The sequence below is a fragment of the Lactuca saligna genome, chromosome 5, assembly GCF_052625555.1.
Source record: "Lactuca saligna cultivar CGN05327 chromosome 5, ASM5262555v1, whole genome shotgun sequence".
In the NCBI taxonomy this organism is placed as follows: Eukaryota; Viridiplantae; Streptophyta; class Magnoliopsida; order Asterales; family Asteraceae; genus Lactuca; species Lactuca saligna.
The window spans coordinates 295,271,612-295,294,193 of NC_136421.1; the positions used below are offsets into that span (position 1 = coordinate 295,271,612).

General features: G+C 40.7%; 1 protein-coding gene across 1 annotated transcript; it reads left to right on the forward strand.

The window, feature by feature from the left end:
* Positions 1–16,715: 16,715 nt before the first annotated feature.
* On the forward strand, positions 16,716–17,870 carry LOC145046897 (uncharacterized). The gene is made up of 3 exons (XM_078995165.1): positions 16,716–17,133; positions 17,316–17,329; positions 17,571–17,870. Exons 1-3 carry the CDS (start codon positions 16,716–16,718, stop codon positions 17,868–17,870), a joined length of 732 nt encoding a protein of 243 aa, XP_078851291.1.
* The last annotated feature ends 4,712 nt before the right edge of the window (positions 17,871–22,582 follow it).

The window sequence follows — 22,582 nt, forward strand, 5'->3', positions numbered from 1 at the left end:
ACTCGACCTGATGTAGCCTTTGCCTTGAGCATGGTTAGCAGGTTTCAGGGGAATCCTGGCAAGGCACACTGGACTGCGGTAAAGAATATTCTCAAGTACCTACGAAGGACTAAGGACTGGGTCCTTACCCTCGGTGGGAGTGATGACTTGAGAGTTGTAGGGTATAGTGATGCTAGCTTCCAGACTGATAGGGATAACTTCCGCTCTCAGTCGGGCTGGGTCTTTACCCTAAATGGAGGAGCAATTTCTTGGAAGAGTTCCAAGCAAGAGACAGTGGCAGATTCTACTTGTGAATCAGAGTATATTGCAGCTAGCGAAGCAGCAAAGGAGGCGTTATGGCTGAGGAACTTCATTGGAGACCTTGGAGTTGTACCAGCTATTAAAGAGCCGATGGAAATTTTCTGTGATAGTGAAAGTGCTGTTGCCTTAGCCAAGGAACCAAGGGATCACGGGAGATCCAGACACATCGACAGAAAATACCATTTCATCAGACATCGGATCGAAGGACTCCTCGTGGCAAAGAGGGTATCATCGGATGAGAACCCAGCAGATCCCCTCACGAAGGGACTGACTCGGGTTAAGCATCTCCAGCATGCTCGGAGCATAGGGCTGAAGGATGATATTAGATTTAGTAGTTAGATAATCTTGAAATTTGTAAAGTGTAATTGACATTTGATGATGAATAAAAGTGTTTTATTTATGAGTAAAGTGTTGCTATCTCTTTTCGATCGTTTACTATATTTCTTTTGCATGTTTTGACTTCCAGAATAATTTTGTTTGGTTTAACATATTATTCAAACCTCCACAGTCGGTCATATGTCGGAAGTAGGTATGAATCAAGACTGTCATGTTTGATTGTAGAGGTCTGGGACAAGGCTACAACAATCATGAGTGCTCATAAGTTCTGAGCATTGGACTCAACCCACGCTCACTGGAATCACTTCATGGAATTCTATCTCGAGTGATCGTGAGACGGTAATATCATATAAGTCTTTAAACCTAGAGATATGATTTGTTACTTACGAGTTGATTATGCATTGATTGTACAAAAAACGCATTGGTAACTCGATGTTATAAAATCGTGCTCTTATGTGTAATTCAATGAGTAGTAGAACAAACATATGAGTCGAAGTTTATCTGTTCCTTCTTGGATTAGAAGCTGATATCTGGGCCCCTCGATGATTTTGTTTTGACCTATGTACCGGGCCCGGTCAGAACTAGATTGATGTGTTCAATAAAGTTCTTTGTCAAACAAATCGGAAATCGGGAAACAAATGTTGGACAATAAGTAAGACATTGTTCCATGTATTTGTCTGACTGATATCTAGAACAGAGGATTATATGATCACTTATCTTAAATGGCGTACCATCATCTTCTCAAGTTTCGAGAAACCTTGTAAAGAGCTACGATTGCCGATCGGTTCCTGAAGTCATACTTGCAGTAATAGTTACTAGACTTATCCAAGTGGGAGACTGTTGGATAAGGTGTCTAAGTCCATAACTATTTCTGGTATGTACTTGACCCGACCCGGCATGGTCCATTTGGGTTGCATGGCACCATGCAATTGGATAAACTAAATGAGAGAAATAATGCTTGGAGATTATTAATATATTATAAGTTCTAATATATTAATAATATTATTTGATTAGTTTGATCAAGAATTAATTTAGAATTAATTAAGTGATCAAAAGATAACTAATTAAATATATGGGTTGATTAAGTAAATCATCCATATCTTGTATAGTGGGCTAAAAGGCTCCATGGATCATCAAGTTGGGTTCCACCCATAGGATGCTCCATGGATGCTCCATGGGAGTTACAAACCCATGGGTCATGGAAATGAAGAGTCATGACACATTAGGGTTTAACCCTAGATGTGTCAACAGTATATAAGAAGCATAATCTCCACCAAAATCGGTTGCAACAAAGAAATAGAGGGCTTGGCCGATTTGGAGAAGTGAGTATTCTCTCATAAGTTCTTCCAAGAGTATTTGGTGTTGTGTGAAGCATTTGAGGCATCACCACTTGAGGTGCTAGGCTCACAAGGTTTCAAGGAACACAAGCAACAACAAGGTAAGTTATTTTATCTATACTTTTTGTTAAAAATGTTCCCCATGTATGCTAGATAGGATATAACCTTGGAATTCAACTTTGCATGACAAATTAGACAAACATAGATCCAAGGTTATTAGGGTTGCATGTACACTTAGGAAGTGTTAGAATGCTCAAAACCCATCACATCTTCCCATGCTCCATGTAACACCCGGTTTTGAAAGTGTTCGGTTGTGGCTTTAAAGGCCAAGGGCATAAGTGTAATATGATGATTTGGTTTTTTTATGGGTCTCGGGTTTTATTTGGAAGGCTTTAAGGCTTGGGTGTATAGCTAGGTGCGTAGTACTTCCCACCACCTTTTCGTGGATATAAAGTTTGGTGGAAACGGACTTAGAACGAAGAAGTTATAGCACTTTGAAGTTATTGGCAATATTGGTCCCTAATGGAGAAAAGTGGCAAGAATGTACCATGCATGCAAGGTGATAGGCGAGAAAGTACGCCCAATGTAAGCTGCGGTACGCCCAACATAGAGGGGTAAAATGGACACGGGTGGTTTGTAAGTATGTCGGGTGTACATAGAGGTACGCGGGGCGTACTCCATTCATACTAAAACCCTAAATTTTAGTGTATCCCACTATAAATGGAATAATACACTTCAATGGTCAGAATCCATTTCACCCTTAGATAGCCACCACGAAACCCTAATCTTTCTTTGAGCGTTCTTGGAGCTTAGAAGTCCATTGGAGAGCATTTTGGTGTTGTGGATCCATTTTCTAAGTAAGTGAAGAGCAAAGCAAGGTGGTGGTTCAAAGGAAAATTTGTAGATTTGCGATTGTTGCTTCATTTCAGACCATCTTGAGGTATAAAGTCTTAAACTTGCCTCTTGAATGCTTAGATCTATTATGTTGAGTTTTTGGACCGTTTTTCGTCCCAAGGATGGAGCTTTATGGTTCAAATTTGATTCCTAGGCTTAGAGTTGCCACTCTTAGTGTTCAATGAGTCCCTAAGGTAGAAGATTGCCATTTTGAATGTATTAATTGGTTTATGCATGAGTTAAGATCACTTTCATGGAAGTAGAATACTGGTTTTGGAGTTTAGGCTTATTTTGGTCAAATGAAGTCACCAAATCAGTGACTTTGTGGATTAAGACGTTGAAGAGGACTTGGATCTGTGATTATAGTCGTTAGATTAGAGTATAAAGTGCTTAATGGGAAAATGGCTTAGCGGAGTAGTATGTTGGGCGTACATGCATGTACGCACAACGTACAATCCATACAACTGTACACTTAGCTTACAAATAAGTATGCCCTGTATACTCAACAGAAGTGGGCTCTAAGCATTTTGGGCCTCGGATTGGGCTATACATTGGACTTTGCTTCCTTGGTCCTTAGTGGGCCATCAGAAGTCATATATTTGGGCTAAAAATATGTTTAGGCTTTAGGAAAAGGCCCTTTAGAGGAGTAAGGCCCAATTTAGCAAATTGGGCCACTAGTGGGCTTGGGAAGTCTACCTAATATTGGGCCTTTCATATGATAGTTTTGGGCCTAAGATATGGACCAGGTTGGATTAGGGGTAAACTGGTCATTTTACCATAAGGAGGATTATTGGTTTTGAGACTAAGTGTTATTTTGGCAATAGTAGCTCGGGAAGTCGAGAGATCAGCAGTTCGGGGATCTACCACCTAGCAGCTAGAGGTTTATCCGTGGGATTTATGCAGTCAGCTTTGTAAGGTGAATTTTCTCCTGTAGGAATGGTTCGAAGGTACCAAGGCCGGTTCGTTTATGTCTGTTAGTATGTTCCGGGCTAAGGTTTAATGTCGGGCGATACACGAGGAATGTTTGTATGCTTGATGTCTTCGTGATTCTTACATGTGCTTGTTTTATATGATTCCGGACTTTGGTCTGATGCTAGGGTAAGCCCGAGGAATGTTTGTATGTTTCTGGATTTTGGTTCGATGCCGGACGGGGCTCGAGGAAGGTTTATATGTATGTTTCCAAACTACAGTTTGATGTCGGGTGGTACCCAATGAAGGAATGCATGTTTAGTTATACTTGTTGTCTTAGTGATGCATGTATGTGCCTAGTAGGGAGGTGAGTGTGGGTGTAGTCCTGCATCTCATTACTAGCTGAGTGTGGATGGGGTTCCATATCTCACCATCAGCAGAGTAGGGGTGGGGCCCATGATAAGCGAGGCCTTAAGACTAGAAGATATAGTGTTGTGTATTATTCTTTTTGTACTAGCATGATTATATGTTATTGTTTGTATGTGTATAGCAGTCAGGGCCTAGAGACGGGCGGGACCTGGTAGAAATAAATATGTATATCGAGCAGGGCTCAATGCCAGGCGGGGCCTGATATCGGACTCTGTCTGATGCAGGGCGGGGCCCAAGAAAGGGATGGGGGCCTAGTTTATGTGATTATGTGATTATATGTATGGTATGTGGTAGTTTAGGGATACTTACTAAGCTTCGTGCTTAGAGTTTTTAGTTTTGGTTTCAGGTACTTCCGATTGCAAAGGGAAGAGCTCGGGATGACTGCATTGCACACACCATGTTTTTATCCTGGGATGTTTTTACTCTCATATGTTTGATAGATAATTATAATGTTTTGAGATACAATAACTTATGATTTTATGTGATGATTTGATAACTATGGTTTTATTAATAATTAAAAATGAAAATTTTGGATCTTATTTTTGGGATGTTTCAAATTGGTATCAGAGCCTTGGTTTGAGGGATTCGGGCACTTCCGATTGAAAAGTGAAAGGAATTTTGAAAAGAGAAAAGGTTGTGGTGCATGCAATCAGCCAAGCTCAAGTAAGTTCTCCCAAATTACCCATACAAGTTTATGATATTATATGATTATGAGAACTGCATGCTAGTTTAGTGCTAAGGATCTAGTAAGGATGCCTTATATGTCTGATGTATGAGCTTGTTGAATTATATGCTAGTACTGATTAGTCAGTAATATGATGGCCTGAGTAGGATATGCTTGATTATGGTTACTCAATGATTGAATGTTGCTTGCTTTGTGCTTTTAGGATTCCTATTTATCTTTAACTAATTAGCAAACGAATATGTTAAGTTAATTATTATGTGGACTAAATAATTTCTGAAAGCTAGGTTTAGCTTTACTTCACAACTCTCGTCTGAGTCTAACCATTGTAGGGTAGAACCTCTCATTTGAAGAATTATTTGGTCTTAATGATATGTAATGGTATTCCCAAACTAGTTAGGGGAAGATAATAGAGACTTCTTATGTAGCTAATGGCAGAGAGTGGGTCAAAGATTACCCTAGGGAAAACCTAGGATTAGATTAGCGTAGAGAGAAATAGCAGTGAAAGGGACTTGGTTTAGTCAAGGCAGTTCTTGAGGAAAGTACGGATCAACGTGGAAGGTAGTATGGGCCCATACTACTGAAAGCAGAGGATCCATACTCGAATCAAATAAGGCTGAGATGAACCCAGGAAACTTGTAGTATGTGAGATCCCTCGAGTTATGATGTGTATAATGGTGTTGGTTATGGTCTATTTTCATTACGGTGACGCTACGCACTAGGCCAATCGGCAATTCAAGTGCCAGTTAGGGATCAAGCTCAGGTTCTAGAGCCGGGAAGCTCGATGAGCAGATGAGAGAGTTCATTTCATCCGAGGTTACGTGCAACATTTTAGACCAGACTTCTGTGATCTTCGGTATGATCAAGGGGGAAATTTTAGAGCTTTTGGATGAGAGACTGAGTGCATTCTGCACTGAGGTGGCGACCATGATGGGTTCACGCACGCTGCCGTTCAGGGAGTCATAGTAGCCAACATGATCCAGGCCACTTTGGTAACATCATTACAGTGTCTCCTATATTCAGAAATTTCTTCCAGAGTAGATTTAGTTTCATCAATCTCAATCTACTCCTTCTCAAGAACGTATTCCTTGTACTCAAAACGCAAGGTCATTCTGATGTTACAAATCCAATCATTAAAGTTGGAACCATCAAAAGTGACCTTTAAATAGATGCTCAAGAGCAAGAAGTGGTTGGAATTGTTGTTGGAGGAACCGAAAGCATTGTTTGAAGTTGACATTTGAAAATGAAAAAAGGTAAGATTTGATTAGATAAGAAAATCCTTAATATAACACCCAAAAAAATATGAAGTCTAGGATCTAACTAAATAATTCACAATTCAGAAGAGGGATGTCGTAATCTAATTATAAATTATTTAAAGGTAGGTAAATGACTGTTGGGTCTATTAGGTTGCGTCATGGGCTCGGTCCATAGCCCAGTTTGAATGTTGGTGTTAGGCCTGTCCAGCCGTGCATAATTTTGTATTAGGGTTTAGTATATAAGTTGCATGCATGTAGACTTAGAGATTAGCGCTTTGATTGTTTTTGTTTCAGATCTACTGTAAACCCTAGCTCGCCTCTACAACGGAAGTTCTTTATCGAGCTAAGCTGAGGTGTGACTTTGTTTGAATCATAAGCATAAGTTTGATTCTGTTTTGTGTTCATACTCATATTATTATTAAACTGTTTGATTACTTTTGTCGTACTTGTGAAAGATCTAATCGATCTAAGAGTTTTTAACTCATCAATTGGTATCAGAGTAGGAGACTGTGTAATCCATACACACCTCTTCTGTCGAAGGAGCTCATAGGGTTTTAATTCCGCATTGATTGATATTAATCGAGTCGTCACTCTTTATTGATGTATCTCATTAATTGTTAATCCAACCCTAACGAAATATTACAAGTATGATCTTTTACAGGTTATCGATCAAAAGTATTTACTATGTCCATGGACGATTCACAGACCAATCCGATCAATATTTCCGACAACATAGGATCTACAACAAGAATACCGATCTTGTATACGCAAGACTATGAAGTCTGGATGCATCATTTCGAAGATTACGTGATTGGATTGGAGGACAATGGGTATCTAATCTGGGAAGCAATCACTTCAGGTCCATTCGCTCATTCTAGCACATCAAAGATTGTTAAAACGCAGAAAGAATACAATCAGCTTATCAATGACGTCAAAGACATTCCTCAGGATGAAAAAGAGAAGCTTCAGTGCAATATCAAAGCTCTAAGGATGATACGGTTTGCACTGCAATAGGATATGTTTCGTTTGGTAAGTTCATGTGCAATAGCTAAGGAGATCTGGGATAGATTGAAGGAATTATATTCCAGAGATGAAGATCTGGAACACTCTATTCAAACCCTCCTGTTATCAGAGTTTGGCGACTTTAAGCAAAATCCTGAAGAAAAACTTATCCAAACTTTCGATCGTTTCAATCGTCTTTTGAGTAAGATGATCAAGCATGAGATTGAAAGAAAGGTGATTGAACAAAAGGTCAGTTTCATGAATGGTCTCAGACCTGAATGGATGGCCGTTGTGTCAAATGTCAAAGCTCATGAACAATTCAAGTCATACTCTCTGGAAAAACTTGTGGGTATTTTAAAATCCCATGAGAATGCCTTGTTGAAGGAAACGAATGTAGTTTCGGGTCTTGGTTCCTTAGCTCTTGTCTCCAAAGGAAAGAGTTCGGTTGAAGAAGAAGAGGAATTAAATCTTGCAGATTTTGATCTAGCTGGAGAAGAATATGCAATGATGGTGTCAAACCCCAAAAAATTCATCAAGAAGAAATTCCCAGCCAACAAGAACCGAAACTAGTAGGGAAGTTATAGCGCCAAATGGATCAAGGAGGAACCCAAGATGGGATCAAAATTGGAAGAGTCAAAGAAGAAAGCTAAAATTGGAGGTGACTCAGGATTTGCCTATCATTATTGTGGAGGCAAAAATCACTTTGCTAAGGACTCCATGCTGAGAAAGAAAGAAGAGAAGACAGGTGAAGATGACGAGGAAGCGAGCCTCCTGAGAAGATTGGATGAGATAAAGAAAAGAAAGTCTGTTGTTAATAACTCTACTATGAATGCTTTAATTGTGCAGGGTTTAAACAACAGTGATGAGTTTGGAGGTGTGGAGGTCTGGTCCACAGATTCGGAGGATGATGAAGTTAGGAAGCCTACTCACGGAAAAGCTATGATGGCAAAAGCAGAGTAGTCAATGGGAAGATGCTTTGCAGTGACCGAGGGTGTGTCCCAAATGAGAGGATACACAACTGATGAGGGAGTTGAAGAGGAAAGAGAGCGAGAGGAGAGATGTTTTGCTACTAAGCCTGTCAGTGTTCAGATCAACGAATGTGATGAGTTGATCAGAAACGTACAAGATATTCTTGCTTCTCTAAAAATACCTGCTAATAATTATGAAAAGGAATTAAATAATTTGAAGTCAAAATTCTCTAGCATAAGTAGCAGTCTCACCCAAACCCGTGTCTTGAATTCTAACCTAATTGATCAAGTCAGCAGGATTTCATCAAAGAGTGAGGAACGAAGAATGTGGATCAAGCAAAAGGAAAAGGAATTAATTAGATCTAAAGATGATTCTATTTATTTACAGAGAGACAATCTTAAACTTCTCAAGCAAAGAAATGTTTTTTGTTTAATTGCAAAGAGACTTTATTTTAACATCACTCAGTTGCATCTTGATTGTGAAACAGGGAAGAAGCTACATCATATGATTTTTCCTTTCCTTGAATTAAAGGAGGATGAAATTGATGTTGAAGCCTACACTTGTGAAAGTGTTGTGTCTTCGGACGAAGTTTCCCCTACATACAAAATAGGTATGGACAAAACTGAATCCTACATAAAGTCCAAGGACCACAAGGACATGCTAAAAAATCTATTAGATGAAAATGATATATTGAAATTGAGAGCCGAAACTATAAAAATATTTGACTCTTTGAATGCCAACTTGAGTTCAGAAAAAAAAATTGATGTTGAAAATACATCTGAACTTAATGAGCATGATGACATGAGTGAAATTTTTGTAGAAGATTTGGTAGACTGTTCTGAATTAGCCAAAAACGAACCCAAGTCCAATAAGAACCTAATTTCTGAAAACTCTGTTGAGTTTGCTCGTTCCTCTACTAACAACTCCAAAGCCCTCAAAGCTAAAGTTGTTGTGTACCAAAAGGTACATACCACTCCAAACCAAGTCTACACAGTGCAGGGTATCACTCCACAACAAACTGCAGAACTAACCGCTATGGTAGAAGAAGATAATGCTGGTGGATGCGATGAATTCTTCTGGTCGGACCCAATAGACAACGCAGACGAGACGAAGGGTCTTTCCCAGAAAACCTCATGGAGAGTAAAAGGTAGATACATACCTGTTGGGATTAAAACCCTAATTAAGATTTGATGAACAAGATGCGGAAAATAAGAACAAACACAAATATGAAGATTATGTCGAATGATCACTCAATTTATTGAAAATATGAGGAACAAATTACACTTAAGAAAATAAGAATCTAACTTTACAAGAAACCTCACAACATGGAGGCTACATTTTGCCTCACTCTTAACCCTAATAATGAATAATACATAACTATTTATAGGGAAAAGACAAGTCTTGGACTTTTAACCTACACTTCATCAAAGGGGCCCATTGTCATCATCCATGGAGTGCTTTGAAACCCTACAATCTCCCCCTCAAAGTTTGGAATGGATGACAATGCTTTAACTTCCAAAACAAGCATCTAGCAAATAAAAAGATCTGCAACGAGGAATATATGAAGCAATCCATGAATCTTGATTCTTCAATAGTCTTCAAACACGGGCTCTAGGATATTTAAATCAAGCACTGAAGTAATGTCTTTAAACTTCATTTTCGAATATAATACCAAAGAATCTTCATGAAAACCAAACTCGCCATAAAAACCCATTTCAGAACAAAGAAACTGAATCACTTCTTGTCTTTGAAGAGCTCCCCCTCCAAGTCACAATGATCTTCAAATAAGCTAATGATATAAGCCATAAAAAAATCATGTAACAACCCAAACTTTAAGATTCGTAACGCCACTTGATCGAGAAAATACAAGAAGTCGGAGATATAACAAGTACTTAGCAGAGCTCGATAAAGAACTTCCGCTATAAAGGATACTTCTCTATAAAAGCTTTAGCAGAGCTCGATGAAGAACTTCCACTGTAAAAGCCACCTTCATAATTCTACCACAAACTTTATCAAAATCCTTCAACTTTGAAAAGTCAAATCCAATTTCGAATGGCCATACCAAATTCTCCCCCGATTTATAATCGAAAACGTGATTATAAAGCCTTCTTATGGTCATGAGCATGATCTTGAATGGATAAAAAATACTGTGCTCCCCCGCGACAAAATGATATATACAATGAAGTATAAAATCCGGAAAAAGTCATGAAAATTTGTCGTTATCACAAAAAACGACTTTCCGAACCGCCAAGACTTGATGAAATCTTTATTTTTCTGTTCACGGAAAAAATATGTGCGTTAAAGAATTAAAAACTGTTCACCGGCCCTCAAAGTAGTAAACTTTTCTGAATATTAGGCCGAAACTGTCACTTGCTGAAAGACAGGGGCTGGAATGGTAATTCTGCATCAATATACCCCTTTATTTGTAACAATTTCTGGTTCACCATTCTGTTACCCTCCTCCATGGAATGGCTTCTTCACCATTCTGTTCAAGGGGCTCTCTGAGCGAAGTTCTGGTTCTGATGGGGCCAGTAAATTGTTCATGACCATTCTCTATGGTCTATACAATGGCATCAACCTCGACTAGGGCTCGGTTCTCTGGCAACAACTCATTCAGATCCTTGCCTCCTCCTCTCGCCATACTGAAGTTTCCTATGCCAGATTTTGGACACTGATCACCAAGTGGGCAATGGATAAGCTTCATGTTCCTACTGTTGCCGATTCCCTCCTCTCCTCCATCAGTATTTTCCACACTACCAAGATCATCGTCACTGATCCGACCAAGTTCTCCTTCGTCGGATCCATTCCAGATTCCATGTCCACTGGTGTGTCTAAGGAGAGTGTTATTATGAAGGCCTACAAGGACTTTCGTCCTTCGGGTCCACGGGAACTTTCTGCGGAAATGGTTCAGTCCATCAATGACGCAGATAAACCAGCTACTAGAGGGAAGAAACCCGAGAAAGGGAAGATTAAGAAAGCAGCAAAGGGAGCAAAGGGTCCTTCTCCTAAGAAGCGAAAACCCTCAAAGACAGATCTTTCTCCCCCAGTGAAGAAGAAGAAAACTCAGCCGAAGAGGAAACTTATTCTCTCTTCTTCATCAAGCGATTCAGAGGATAACCAATCTGACTCAGACGAGTCAGCTAGAGGCGAAACTCCTCCTCACTCGCCTGCACATGAGGTACCAGTTTCATCAAAACCTCCTTCCCCTTCTCCTATTTCCATACCCTCCATTCCCACAATAACCTCCTCCATTCCCACCATAACCTCCTCCATTTCTATTCCCCCCATAACTACCTCTACTACCATTCCACCCACAACTACTTCCATGCCACCACCAATCTTCACTGAAGCCACCAAAACCACCACCAGTGAGATTCCAACCAATATATCTGATACGGGGGTTCGAACTTCACAACCCGAACCTACTTCCGTACCCTAACCCACTTCCACTACCGAACCATCCGCCACACCTTTATCTCCCACACCCTCTGCTGAAACCGAAACCTTTTTGGGAGGGGAGGATATGATCTTTGATTCCATCTACTACAGCCCCTACCAACTCCAAAGTGATGATGATGATGATGATGCTCCAGTTACCAAAAAGCACATCAAGGAACTCCACGAGAAGATTGATAATCTTGTGGCTTCTTCCTCTTTCTCAAAATCTCACATTTCGGAGGCTGTTATTCAGGGGATGGTGGAATCTCTCTCCAAAGCACATGAAGCCTCCATTAGCTCAGCTGCTGCTGCTATTGACAAGTCTACAAAGGCTAGTGCTGCGGCGACCGAAAAAGTCGAAAAACTATTTCAAGATGCTCAGATATGGCTGGAGTCTTTGCAGGCGACATCAGAAACCAATACCAAGAAGATTCGCACCGTTGTGGAGAAGCTGGTCCATTCTCTCGAGACAGAGAAAGACCACTTTGCCAGCTTTCATCAGAACCTCAAAGAAGTCAATCAGTCTTTTCAATCTTCGGTTGCGGATCGTCTTCTCACCTTTCAAGCAACTCTTTCCGCCGAATCTACTACAAAGGATGAGCTTGCTCGTAAATCTTCCGAGCTTAATCTTGCAACTCATCAGTTCTCCCAAGCCGAGAAGGAGATCGATTCTCTTCGGTATGAGAAAGCTGTGGTCTGGAGTTGTGTTTTGGATGTTCATGGGGCTCTATCCAACATCATTGAAGCCCATGATCCGATTCTTAACTACTCGGTGAGGCGCACTCTTGCCGAGAAGCTCGCTCCTGCCCTTGCTTTGCTTAGACGCATTGAAGGGATTCCTAAGCAGGAGGAACATCCGAAACAAGGGGGAGAAGGGAAGCCCACAGCTCAATCAAAACCCCCTACAATTTCCAAAGCTCAATCACTCCCAGTTTCTTCACCAGTTCCTCCGAAAGCACCCAAACCAACAACTGTTCCTACATCAGGTTTGAGTGCTCAAAGCAAAGACAAACAAATTATTGATGACAGTGATAAAAGTGAGGATCAAGAACCGATTGCCAGCCTACTGAGGAAATAGGCCAGAGAGAAGGAGCTTGATGAAAATGCTCGCATTGCCAGAGAGGCTGAAGCCAAGGAGAGGAAGATAAAGGAGGCTTATGATCTCCTTGAAAGCAGAAAAACTCTATTTCCTCCTTGGACTCTTGAAGAGCTTGTCAAAGAAGCTATCGAGTCCCCTTGCACTCTTTGGCAAGAACCAGTGATCTCCTTGGACCGGGTTAATTCGGTGGACTCGCAATTTGACATGCCCCTGACCAGAAAAGCTTTTATCTTCCATGCATTCGCCCACATAGCTGAAGTTCCTCATCCTCACCCGAAGGTTGATAGGGAGCTTGTAGACTTCTATCTGAGGACAGCTCAACCTCAGTATCAGACATGGAGCGCACAGAAGATCATCAACGTTCGGGTTCTCAAACCTGTTAGGGAGGGTAACTTCACCAATATCAGATTCAAGGTCTTAAGGGGATCCGACAAAACCGAGCATTCCATCTCTCTAGCCGATCTCCCAACTTAAACCCTCATGACTGGATAATATTGCACAACATTCTTCTTGTTAATGAAGTGGAATATCGTCCGATCATAGATCATTTCAAGAGAATGTTGGTGTGTTATATTTTGGAGGTTGCCAAGATGGATCAAGAAGTTGCAAATGTTCTCAGGAAGAAGCCCACTATCACTCAAGTCATTCTGCAAGTGATTTAAACAGAATGCAGATGGGAAAGATTGATCCAAAACGAAACTCGGTCATGTTCACCGGGGCAGAAGGTCAGAAATGCTTATTTGCTTTGGCTGACAAACATCTTTACACCACTTCCTGCTTAGAACATGTTCTGGGTATCATCAATCAATGCAAACAGAACTCGGAGAGTGACAAGAAATACTTCAACGATATGATCAATTGGTACATTCACTTACGACAAACACTTCTGGCTATAATCCCCTGCCTATTCAAAACTATGAAGAAAGCCAGTGCCGCAGGAGTAAGCAAGATGGAGTGAGGTCTCGCCCCTATTGACGCAAAGGGGGAGATTGTTGGGTATTTGGTGTTGCATCTTGGGCTCGTCTCTTAGCCCGTTTTTGTGTCCGGTATGGGCCTGTCCATCCGTGACTTGTTTGTTAGGGTTAGTGTATTAGTATATGCTTGCATGCATCTTTTCCAAAACTGATAGATCATATTTTACGTGTTATTTAGAAGATCTCTTTTGTAACCCTAAAATCCTCTACAGCGGAAGTTCTTAATCGAGCTCTGCTGAGGATTGAAAGTTCTAATCATTCGACTCATTCAGATCCATACTTGTGTATTGTTTCATTGTTTTACGTTCATTGTTTTCCTGTTACGAAGATCTAATCGATCAAAGAGTTTATAAATCTCATCAATACCTGAACCGCTAAATGAGCCTGCAAAGTATGATGTGCCGAGTACAAGCAGAACTAAAACTCCTTTAGATGAACCTGTGCAAACCACTAGTGATACTTCTTCAACAAAGAATGAATGTTGTGGTCATGCTTCTAAAAGAAAGGCCAACATTCATAGAAATCCAAAACAGGTCGCTGATCGAAAGCATCAACGAAACGTAAGGTACAAGAAGAATCCTTCCGAAAGAAAACATTTTTGGAACTCTCAGAATCCTGATTTTGTAAGGATTGAAAAGAAGCAAAAATCAGAAGAAGACACACGGAACCGAAAGGGAGGTTTCGGTCCTTTGACCAACTAGAACCGAAAGGACGGTTTCGGTCCTTCGACCAACTGGAACCGAAAGGATGATTTCGGTTCTTCAACAAATAGGAACCAAAAGGGTGGTTTCGGCCCAACGACTGAAAACAACCGAAACGGTATTTTCGGTCTCTCAACTGAAAACAACCGAAAGGGTAGTTTCGGTCTCTTAACTGAAAACAACCGAAAGGATAGTTTCGGTCCATCTTCCATCAACAACCGAAAGAGCTGTTTTGGTCCCTCATCCTACAACAACCGAAAGGATAGTTTCGGTTCTTTATTCAATGAAAAATGGAATAACAATTTCAGTCCTCAAGCCTACAAGTCTTATCACAAAAACCAAGAACCTAATGTCTCTACTAATTCCAAATCTCTAAATTCTGGTCCTTCTGTCAAAAACCCTAGTCCTCCTAAGTCAACAAAAATTAAAGTTTTCACCATTAAAAGAAAAGCTGAAACAACTTTAATTAAACGCACATATATGGTTGATATTTCTCTTACAATACCATGTCCTGTAAAAGGCTCACAAGGACCCAAGAAACTTTGGGTTCCTAAATCTGCTTAATTTTTTGCAGGTTATACGTGATGAGCAGTTTGACGAAGAAGGGTACATTGATAGTGGCTGCTCGTGTCACATGACAGGAAGGAAGGAGGAACTAAGGGAGTTTCGCTCGCTCAAAGATGACGGTATTGTAAAGTATGGCAACAACTCTTTTGGAACTATTAAAGGCTACATAATGATCACTAATGGCGAATTCTCTATAAGGAAGGTTGCATACGTTGAAGGGCTCCAACACAATCTCATCAGTGTATCACAACTGGTGGTTGGTATCGGGTTAAGACTATCATTCGACGATGAAGGCTCAGAAATTATCGACAAGAAGTCAAGCAACGTTCTATTAAAATCCAAGCGAAAAGGAGAAATGTATTCACTGAACCTCAATCCGATAAGAGGTAAACCAGCAGTCTGTTTACTCACAAAGGCTCACTCCGATGAAAGCTGGTTACGGCACAGAAAACTCTCTCACTTGAACTTTAAGGACATCAACAAATTAGTTTTAGGTGATCATGTTCGAGGGTTGCTAGTTCTGAAATTCGATAAAGAACATCTCTGTGCCGCATGTGAAATGGGAAAAAAAAGTCGGAAAAGTCATCCTTCTATTATCAATACCAAGGTAATAGAACCACTGGAATTATTGCACATTGATCTATGTGGTCCCTCGTCCATCGAAAGCATTGGGAGAAGCAAATACATTCTAGTTATTGTGGACGATTTCTCGAGGTTTACGTGGGTTTTCTTTCTCAAGCAAAAGTTTGAAGCAACTCCAAAGCTCATGCTCTTCATTAAACAAATCGAGACGCAACTACGAAAGGTTGTTCGTAATATAAGGAGTGATAATGGCCTAGAATTCAAAAACAAAGATTATGAATGCTTTCTTGCTGAAAAGGGGACGACTCACAATTTCTTAGCTCCCTATACTCCGCAGCAAAATGGCATTGTTGAAAGGAGAAATCAGTCACCATGTGAAGCTGCTTGTACCATGTTATGTTTCGCGTCCTTGCCATTGTACTTCTGGGCTGATGCAATCGCAGCTGCATGTTATACTCAGAATCGATCATTATTGAATAAACGATTCTCAATTACTCCTTACGAGATCCTGAACAATCGAAAACCAAACATGAAATTCTTTCATGTGTTCAGTTCAAGATATTTTATTTTCAACTCCAAAGAGAATCGAAACAAGTTCGATGTCAAGGCAGATGAAGGAGTTTTCTTAGGCTATTCCCTGAACTTCAAGGCGTATAGAGTTCTCAATAAACAATCGAAGAAAATTGAAGAAACATACTATGTCACTTTTGACGATAGTTATGTTAAGAAGCTGAAATCAACAGAAGATGCATCACAAGATATATTTTCCAAGAATGGTCAGGTCACCATCTCCATCTCGAATCTTTTCGACCAATTCATGCTCTTGTTCGATGAGCCTCAAAAGGTGATTGACTCTGAATCAACTGCAAAAGACAACACAGTTGATAATCTAAAAGAAGTTATAGAAGATGCTGCTAAGAAGATGGATGAAAATCAATCCAAAGACACCGAAGGCGCAAACGAACCTTCACATGATCATCCTACTATCCAGGGGGAGGGTTCCTCTACTCCTCACGATCACGGTCCTTCATTCCAGGGGGAGAACTCATCGCCAAATTCTTCCAGCACCACTGAAAATTCCAGTCAATAAAGAAGATACAAATGCTAGTCCTGAACAGGGTTTATTCTTCGAGGGGGAGAACACCAATGTTGGTGATGATAACGTCATGTTTGAACTAGGGGAAGAAGTAAATGCTGAACTGGATCCTATTTATGATCCAAAATTTCCTCCACTTGTTAAATGGACCAAAGATCATCCGCAAATCAGATTATTGGGGAAACATCAGAAAAAGTGTTAACTCGCTCTCAAATCAAAGCGAAACGGGCTGCACTTTTTTCAAAAGTAGAATTCTGCATGTTCAACTCATTCGTTGCTAAAATTGAACCAAAAACTGTCAACACAGCTCTTGATCATTCAGACTGGGTTCAAGCAATGCAGGATGAGTTAAATGAGTTTGAGCGAAACAAGGTATGGTGTCTTATTCCAACTCCTAAGGATGCTTCGGTTTTCGGTCTCAAATGGGTATTTAGGAACAAGATGGACAAAGAGGGGAACATCATTCGTAACAAAGCGAGGTTGGTTGTCAACGGATATTGTCAGGAAGAAGGAATTGATTATGAAGAAACCTTTGCTCCCGTGGAAAGATTAGAATATGTTGGTATCTTTCTTGCGTATACTGCTCACAAGAACTTTGAAGTCTATCAAATGGACGTCAAATGTGCTTTCCTCAATGGTGAACTTGAAGAAATCGTATATGTTGAGCAACCGCCAGGCTTCGTGAACGAGAAGTATCCAGATCACTGTTATATTCTTGACAAAGCAATATATGGTCTTAAACAGGCTCCCAAAGCATGGTATGAAACTCTTACTCGTTTATTAAAAATGTCTAAATTCAAACAAGGTTCGGTTGACCCAACCTTCTTTCGTAAGCGAGAAGGTAACCACCTTATGATAGTCCAAATTTACGTTGATGACATCATCTTTGGCTCCACGAAGCCTAGCTTAACAGCGGAATTCAGAAAGCTGAGGGAAACTAAATTTGAGATGAGCTCAATGGGTCCAATTAACTCTTTCCTTGGTTTAAACATTAGACAGGGACCCGAAGGCATTTTTATCAATCAGGAAACATATACCAAGACTTTGCTAACCAAGTTTGGAATGATGGGAGACTCCAAAGTGAAAGTGCCTATGGCTTTTGGTACTAAACTCACACCATCCTTGGAGAAACCAGCAACCGATGTAACCCTATATCGACAGATGATTGGATCTCCGATGTATCTCACAGCCAGTAGACCTGACAACATGTTCTCTGTCTGTTACTGTGCACGATTTCAAGCCAACCCTCGAGAACCTCAGCTTCAAGTAGTGAAGAACATCTTTCGATATCTGAAGTGAACCTCCTCTCTCGGCCTATGGTATCCAGCCAACTCAAGATTCTTTGTTCAAGCATTTTCAGATGTAGATATGGGTGGTTGTGGATTGGATCGTAAAAGCACCACAGGAGGATGTCAATTTCTTGATGGAAAATTAGTCAGTTGGCAATCCAAGAAACAAACATGTGTTTCGTTATCCACTGCAGAAGTCGAGTACATTGCTGTAGCATCCTGTACATCTTAAGTCGTATGGATACAAAGTCAACTCAGGGATTATGGGTTAAACATGAAGAAAATCCCACTATATTGTGACTCTGAAAGCGCAATTAGGATTTGTCACAACCCAGTACAACACTCCAAGACGAAGCATATAGCTCTGAGATATCACTTCATCAAAGATTACCAGAAGCAAGCTTCAATAAGATTCTACAAGGTCTAGGAATGATGCAAGTCGAGTCTGTACCTAAATTGCCTTCGCTCTCCTAAAGGTAACAAGCGAACCAAAATGAACCGAACGTTCGTTCTATTTCGGGTTCGGTCCATTTTGGGTTCGGTCTATTTCGGGTGAAGTTGGTCCATGAACCGAAATGAACCGAGCGTTCGGTCTATTTCGGGTTCGGTCCTTCTGAACTTGTTTTTTTTAAGGCATTTTCAATTGTAAATAGTTTTCCTAGTTAGGAACTGCTAGAAGCATGCTGTTGTATGTTGACTTAAGCCTCGACAAATTTTGAGTGAAGCCTTAATAACATGATATATACCAATCATGTTTTCCCAATCCTGGCTATGTGATTCACTCTAATCACGAGCTACCTTACTCTACTCACATTGAGTTTAGAGTTTTCTGCTTGGTCCTTCTTTTCTTTAATGCAGAGGTACTTTCACTTCTTATAGCATCTTTATCACCTTTCTCCATTATAATTCGTTTCATCAATATAACCCCTGAGACTTTCAGTCTTAATCACTGAATTTTATGGTTATACAACATTTGTGTTCATGATCTTAGTCTCATGCTACTATGTACTAAGTGAAACCCAAAGTTCAACACCACTAATGAATTGACGGTGAATCTAACGATTTAAGATCTTACTTGTTAACCTATGAAATCTCCTTTTTCTTTTGAGTGATCTTTATGAGTTTGCCTTTCACCAATGCTTCTCTAACCCTAAAAGATCCTTTTTTTTTTTTTAAATAGATTTCCTCTTTTCCTTGTCACTATAAAGTTTATCCTGCCTACTTGTTCAACAGATCACAATGATCTAACAAGCACTTCATTCAAATTCGGTCTTATGTTAAGCATCGAAATTTTGAATTGAAACAAAAAACACCCCCTTTAACCTTTAAAAGAAGCCTTTCAAAACTTCTCAACAAGTTATTGATCGTTATTCCATGGGAAACCAAGCAAGCACTTTAATGTCTCTCTTAACATTGAAGGAAGTGATTTCTTCCCAAAATCAATTGTTTTATGTCAGATTTCGACATCACATATGATCCCTAAAATCTCATTATATTTCCTTTTCTTTTACACCCTATACACGAAAATTTTATTTTTCCAAATTCTGGTTCTGATTTCGATTGATCATTAAAGAACTATAGGAACAAAGGTTCAAGTGTCATACGAAACGATTAGGTTAAAGTGGACGCTAACTCAGCAGCTATCCAAACGACTTGGAGATTTGAAAAAGTGAATTTTATGAAACGACGTGAAAAAGGGAACGTTTCTTTCTCTCTCCTGCGTCATTCTTGGCACACCAACTGTAGACCGTCAACTCATGCGCTATTTCTGAGATTTTCCAAGATTGCAACCAATTTTTTCCCTCTCCTCGGTGTACCTATAAAAGGAATTGGGACAGCACACTCTCATCCTTTATCACTTCCAAAATCCTTTCAAAGAAACCCAGTGATTTTCTGTAACTGTTCACTATCTTCTTCAAGCTACTTCAATGGCAGACTCATCCTCAGTTCACGATACCTCAGTTCGTCAACCTTTTCTCACCATCAAACCTCAACAGCATCTGATCATCGATCTTACGCCATTCGTATACGAGCCATATATGTTGTACATGGTTGAGTGTCTCAAATACTCACCACTCGTCGAAGCACTAAGTAATGTTGAAGTGGTTCCCATGTCGTGCTTGTCTCTTGTCTACTCTTCTGCCTTCTATGACAGGATAAGTGAACGCATTCACTTTGAACTTCACAATGAGAAGACCTCCATCTCCAAGAATCGATTATGTGCCCTAATCGGTCTTGCTCAAGATTCCTCTCTGGTAAATCCCGACTCCATTACTACTGGTCAATTATTATCAATGTTCTATCAGATGGGGTATACTAAAACCCTAACCACCATTACAAAGTTCAAGAAGTCCTACCTTCCTCCCCACTGGAATGGTCTTTTTACATTATTATTCAAGGGACTGTCTGAGCGAAGCGCCGGCTCTGATGGTGCAAGTAAATCCTTCATGACGGTACTATACGGGTTGTACCATGACATTAACCTCGATTATGGGACCATCATATGGCAGCAGTTGGTTCAAAGCATGGTTTCTTCATCTAGGCATTTTGAGATATCCTGTGGGTGTTTCTGGTCTATCATCACCCAATGGGCAATGGACCGCCTTCGTGTTCCAATAATGGTGGATTCCTTGCTCTCATCCATTTCTACCTTTCATACGACGAAGATCATTGTTACTGATCCATTGAAGTTTTCATTTATTGGCTCCATTCCTGAATCGATGCTCAGTCGTATTTCTGAATCGAGTAATGTTCTACAAGAATACAGGAAGCGTCCATCAGCTGGCCCATGAGAGCTTACACAGGTAATGGTTCGGTCCATTGAGGAGGCTGACAAGCCAGCCAAGAGGGAAAAAAGTCTGAAACACAGAAGGGAGAACAGGTCACCAAACAAATCAAGGGGCAAACCCCCAAGAAGCAAAAGACTGATAAAGCTGCCCCTTCTCAGGTTCAACCGAAAAAGAAAAAGAAGCCAACTCGGAGACTTATTCTGCAATCTTCAAGCGATTCAGAATATGTCCTTCCTAAGCAAAAAAATGCTCCCCCATCAGAATCTGAGAGTGAAAGCTAAGAAGAAGAGGCTTCGGGCCGAGGTGATACTCCACCTCGCTCTCCTACCACAGACATTCCAGTTCGATCCAATCCCCCTTCACCTATCCCTGTAACAATCCCAGTATTCACCTCTCAACCATCCACTACAATTCCCATTCCCACTCCCATATTCACAAATACTACCACTACCATACAAACTCGCTCTACTGTTCCTGATCCACCTGCACCCGAACCACCAGTCACAATCGAACCACAAGTTACAACCGAACCTCCACCTTCTTCCAAACCTTTATCTCCTATGCAATCTGCTGAAGCAACTCCTATACTGGGTGGTGAGGATTTGGAGTTTGATTCCACATACTTCAATCCTTACCGAGTGCAGAGCGATGACGATGAAGATGATCCAGTTACCAAACGTCATTTAAAGGCCGCCAACGAAAAGCTTGACAAGCTGCTTTCTTCCTATTCCTCTACATCTGGTGCCTATTCTGAAGCTGCCTTGAAGGCTTTATTCTCCTCAGTTGTCACTGAACACAGCACTGCCTTGTTCGATGCAGCCAAGGCAATTGCAGCCTCCACTTCTCAATGTCAACAGGCCTCCATTGCTGTTGATGCTTCCACCAAGGAATGCAAGGAGGCGAACGCAAAAGTCGATAAACTAGTCTCTGAAGCTCACATATTTTTAGATTCGTTGTAGGGTGCTGCTGCTAAAAATGCTAAACTGGTCAACGCTTCAGTCGAGAACCTTCAAAAGTCCATTCAAGCTGAGCGCTCGAACCTTGAAGTAGCACGCCTATTCATTCAACAAGCCAACGAGAAACTCCATGCTAATATCCATGATCGTTTAACTCAACTGGAAGTGGAGTTAGCTGTGGAGAATAGAATTATGGATGAGCTTGACCGACGTACCTCCCAGCTCAAATTGCAAACTCAGAAGCTGCGTTCTACTGAGGTTTCCCTTAATGACCTCAAGTTAGAAAGGGAAGTTATCAGGAGTTCTGCTGGAGACGTTCACTCAATCCTTCTTCATCTTGTTGAGGCTCATGATCCGGTCATCACTATCACAGTGAGACGTCATTTGGAGGAAAAACTCAGATCCGCGTTGGATGTTCTTAGCCACATTGAAGGTGTTCCGGTTACCGGGGTCCAACCGAAATAAGGGGGAGAGAAAGTGTAATCGCAACCTCCTCCTTCCAAATCAAAGCCATCAGCTGGACTGTCTGCTGGACCGAAGGTTAATGTAGCTTCGGTCAGCAACAAAGACAAAAAGAAGAAGAAAATTGGTGATGATGATACAGACAATGAAGATGATGTATATGCTGAAAATCCGCCAAATCCCTTCCAAAAAGTTAAATCTTCAGAAAAAGAACTAGAAGAAAACATCAAGAAGCAGCAAGTCGAGTTGGAAATGAAGCGAAAGGAGACTGAGCTCCTTGAAAACAAAAAGTCCCTGTTTCCCATGTGGACAAGAGAATCGCCTCAGAGATGTGTAATTGACGAGCCAACTGTTCTCTGGCTCGAACCAATAATATCCTTCGGTCTTGACAACTCCAAGGATGCACAGTTCGACATGCCAATCACCCGAAAGGCATTCATCTTCCACTGCTTTAACTTGACTGTTGCTATTCCTTCTCTAGACTCGAAGGTAGATAGGGATCTTCTGGAGTTTTA